Genomic DNA, 3,824 nt, shown 5'->3' on the forward strand with positions numbered 1-3,824 from the left:
TCAGATTTTCGCTTTTGCAGGAAATCTTTTGTTATTTGGGTTAAACACCCCGCAGTACATATCAAATGTCTTTTAAAAATAGTCATAGCTTTTAAACTCTAACTCCAAATTTAACATGTTATATATGGAATGTGATAACAAAAATGTATAGAATCTCAATATGATGTTATTTTACCTGCTAACCATTTTTAAATGCTATTTATTGTGCAACCTTAATCGATAGCACATGATCCGTTTTTCTTTCATACTAGTGCCAATCCGGATTGAAAATGAACACCGACCAAAACCAGGATTGGAGACAAAACAAACCATTTATAACCATGCATGCATGCCTCTGCAAAACATCACAGAAAAAACAGATTTCGCATCTTATGCCGAGTGAGAGACGCCTTAGGATTGCCAACATTCAAACCCATTATGATTCTGTGAGCACTGAGTCCACTGTCGGTGAGGCTGGGAAGAAGGAGGATAAGTGGCAACACAGACGAGATGCCATGTGTTGAAATAAAGAATGTGAACCTACTGGGTCTTGAGTCTTGCCTATTTGATTAGGAGGTGTGGTATTTTTTTTCTTCCGTTGCAATGCAGGTGCTCTTTTGCTAGTTATTCCCTATATAAAATGAGTATCTACAACGTAGGGATTTACCGAAGGGTGGACACTAAGATAAATGGTTGAGGAGTATTGGGCACCAACATGAGCATCGGTACAGGAATGTGTAAATGATATTTATTTCGTAAAGTGCTGAAGGGCGTAATGGTCGTTTATTTGTTAAGAAGTTAATTATTTGTAAGTGATGGGGCCAATTTTATACGCAACCAAGAATCCCAGCGCAATCCTATACTCTTTTTGTGAGAAGGATATGAGCATGCATATGAGATTATTTGCATAAACATGCACAAAATGGGTATCATGGACAATTGATCTAGCGGATGATCAGATCGCGGAGTAGTTTGGTATGTGTCCACGTGTATACACCATGTCTAAACACCATGTACTTTGCAATAAATGGGGTAAATACGCAGAAAAGCATTATGTACGACTGCTTTCTCTGTAAACAAATATAAGAGCGTTTAGATAATTAAAATAGTGATATAAACGCTTTTATATTAGTTTACGAAGGGGAGTATAAGATAAAAGTACATGATTTACATTTGTAAAATACACTAAAGATGGTTCCCATGGCAACTGTGCTAGTCAATTTGAAAACCTATACTATTTCAGCGCTCCTGGCTGATCTGCACATCCTAGTTTTCTCTTCCAAAGCATGCGTATACGTTGGTGCTGTTCCTCCCCTGCCCTGCATATATTCTTGTTTGCGCCTGCTGCAGTGCTGCGTGCCTAACCTACCACGATCGATAATTTAAGTGGCCCAGGCCAAACGGCCGGTCCTTGTTTGCAACTGCAAGGACGTGCTACGGCATAGCCATCCTGAAATCCTTGTTGGTTCTCCCTGCCTGATGGAGGCGGCTCGGCTCGCTACAGCATGACGTCGCGGCGCTTCTTGGGGTTGGCCGCCTCCGGGGCCCCCTTCCTCATCATCGCCACGAACTCCGTGTAGTTGATCCGCCCGTCCTGCAAACGATCAGCCAGGCATCTTCCAACATTGTCACGGCATGAAGAGAGCAGAAGCAGCAGCAGGCGAGAAGCGTCGCGAGTCAACTTACGTGGTCGGCGTCGACCTCCGATATGATGTCCTTGATGTCCCGGCCGTCCATCAGGCCTTTCTCCTTGAGGGCCTGCTCCAGCTCCTCGATCGTGATGTACCCGCTGTTGTCCTTGTCGAAGTACTGGAAGGCGGTGTAGAGGTGCTCCTCCCGGTCCATCCTGTTCATGTGCATCGTCGCCGTGATGAACTCGTCGTAGTCGATCATGCCGTTCCCGTCCGCGTCCGCCTGCGACCACCCATTGCCTAATTAATTATTAAGCGGCAATCCAAGGTGCCAATCTGTAAATCGATCTCGCGAGCTCTTCTTACGGCCTCCATCAGCTGCTGGACCTCCGCTTCGCTGAGCTTGGTGCCCTTCTTGGCCAGCCCCTTCCGCAGCTCGTCCACGGTGATGGTGCCGCTGTTGTCCGAGTCCATGCTCTTGAACATCTCCTTCAGCCCCCTGATCTCCTCCTCCGACAAGCACCCCGCGATCACCTGCCAAGCACCATTCCTTGAGCTTTCAGAATTCGGACTTGCTCAACTGGCTTGACTGAAAAAGGATCACAAAGTAAGTAAGCACCCTTAGCGCCGCCTTCTTGAACTGGTTCATAGCTGTGAACTGCTTGAGCCTGCCCAGGACGGCGTTGTCGATCAGCGTGTCGGGCGCCTCGCCGTCCTCTTTTATCCATGGATGGTCTGAACAGCAAAGGAAAAGAAATATTGCAACCATGTATGTATGGATGCAACTTGCAGAGTTGCAGATGCAGAGCATTGCTGAAATTCAGAAATGATGACACGCTTACTGAGGACGTCGTGCGCGGAAATCCTCCTCCTGGGGTCGGAGGTGAGCATCTTCCTGACCAGGTCCTTGGCGCCGCCGGAGATGCGCGGCCACGGGTCGCTGTTGAAGTCCACCTGCCCTCTCAGGATGGAGTTGAAGATGCCGTGCTCCGACTGCGCCCAGAAGGGCGGGACGCCGCAGAGCAGGATGTAGAGCATGACGCCGACGCTCCAGATGTCGGCCTGGGGCCCGTAGTTCCGCTTCAGCACCTCCGGCGCGATGTAGTAGGCGCTGCCGACGATGTCCCTGAACACCTCTCCTTCCTTGAAGAAGACGGAGAGGCCGAAGTCGGTGGCCTTGAGCGGCGCGTTCTCTTCTTTGCTGAGGAGGAGGAAGTTCTCGGGCTTGAGGTCGCGGTGGATGACGCCCATGGTGTGGCAGGTGTGGATGATCCCCATGATGGTGCGGACGAGCGCCGCGGCGGCGCGCTCCGTGTAGTGGCCCTTGGCGATGATCCGGTCGAAGAGCTCGCCGCCGGCGCAGAGCTCCATGACCAGGTGCACCGCGTGCTTGTCCTCGTAGGCGCCCTTGAGCTCCACCACCCCGGGCTGGCCCGCCAGGTGGTACATGATCTGCACCTCCCGCCGGACGTCCTCCACGTCCTCCTTGGTGGACAGCTTCCGCTTGCTGATGGTCTTGCACGCCAGCTTCTGGCCCGTCGCCTTCTGCGTGCACAGCGACGTGACGCCGAACTGCCCGCGCCCGAGCTCCTTGCCGACGTTGTAGATGCTCTTGACGTCCTCCATGGGCCGGCCGAGGACGGGGCCGATCGGGGCGGGGGGCTTGACGTGCTGCGGCGCGGTGGAGGGCGACGCGGAGGACGGCCCGCCGGAGCTCCCGCCGTCGGGGCGGGACGAGCCAGAGGCCGCGGGATGGGACTTCCGGAACCACCGGCAGCACATGGCCATTGCCGGCGCGGGGGGTGCTCGCCGGCGAGCGGAACGTGCCGGGAACTTGGGGATGGTTCCCAGGTAGGCATTGGGCGCGTGCGCCGAGGAATTTGGGGGGCGCCGCTAAAAGGGAGGCGGGGAGGGAATGGCGGGAAGGCAACGGCTTCGTGCGTCGGCTTCGGTTTTTGCCTTTTTGCCCAGGACAGAAAAATAACGGACGCTTCCGTATGCTTATATCCACTTGGATCAAATGTCGTCACCTTTGGAAACTTTGCATACTTCGTATGTTATATAATTTTTTGGGGGTAAACCAAGTTTATTATTCACCAAAATCCATATAATGTGAGATACAAATTTGATCATGGGATTGGCCAAACAAAACGTGGCGTTCTAGAAAAAATAAATTTACAAGTAAAAGAAGAAGTTTGAAGTTTGATTTCGCTG

At 51.7% G+C, this 3,824-nt stretch overlaps 1 protein-coding gene across 1 annotated transcript; it reads right to left on the reverse strand.

The window, feature by feature from the left end:
* Positions 1–1,088: 1,088 nt before the first annotated feature.
* Positions 1,089–3,525, reverse strand: LOC125536615 (calcium-dependent protein kinase 2). The gene is made up of 5 exons (XM_048699858.2): positions 2,453–3,525; positions 2,230–2,345; positions 1,977–2,144; positions 1,666–1,893; positions 1,089–1,573 (listed from the first exon to the last, which is right to left on the reverse strand). Exons 1-5 carry the CDS (start codon positions 3,396–3,398, stop codon positions 1,478–1,480), a joined length of 1,554 nt encoding a protein of 517 aa, XP_048555815.1. The 5' UTR covers positions 3,399–3,525; the 3' UTR covers positions 1,089–1,477.
* Between the last annotated feature and the right edge of the window lie 299 nt (positions 3,526–3,824).

The sequence above is a fragment of the Triticum urartu genome, chromosome 1A, assembly GCF_056163025.1.
Source record: "Triticum urartu cultivar PI428250 chromosome 1A, HENAU_Tu73, whole genome shotgun sequence".
NCBI lineage: Eukaryota > Viridiplantae > Streptophyta > Magnoliopsida > Poales > Poaceae > Triticum > Triticum urartu.

What these genes read in the sequence shown, in the direction of transcription:
- LOC125536615 (XM_048699858.2), bottom strand. Translation starts at nt 3,398, where the DNA reads ATGGCCATGTGCTGCCGGTGGTTCCGGAAGTCCCATCCCGCGGCCTCT. An exon ending in TCAAGAAGGCGGCGCTAAGG is followed by an intron (nt 2,145 to 2,229) that starts GTGCTTACTTAC and finishes GGTGCTTGGCAG; the next exon opens with GTGATCGCGGGGTGCTTGTC. An exon ending in CGGAGGTCGACGCCGACCAC is followed by an intron (nt 1,574 to 1,665) that starts GTAAGTTGACTC and finishes GATCGTTTGCAG; the next exon opens with GACGGGCGGATCAACTACAC.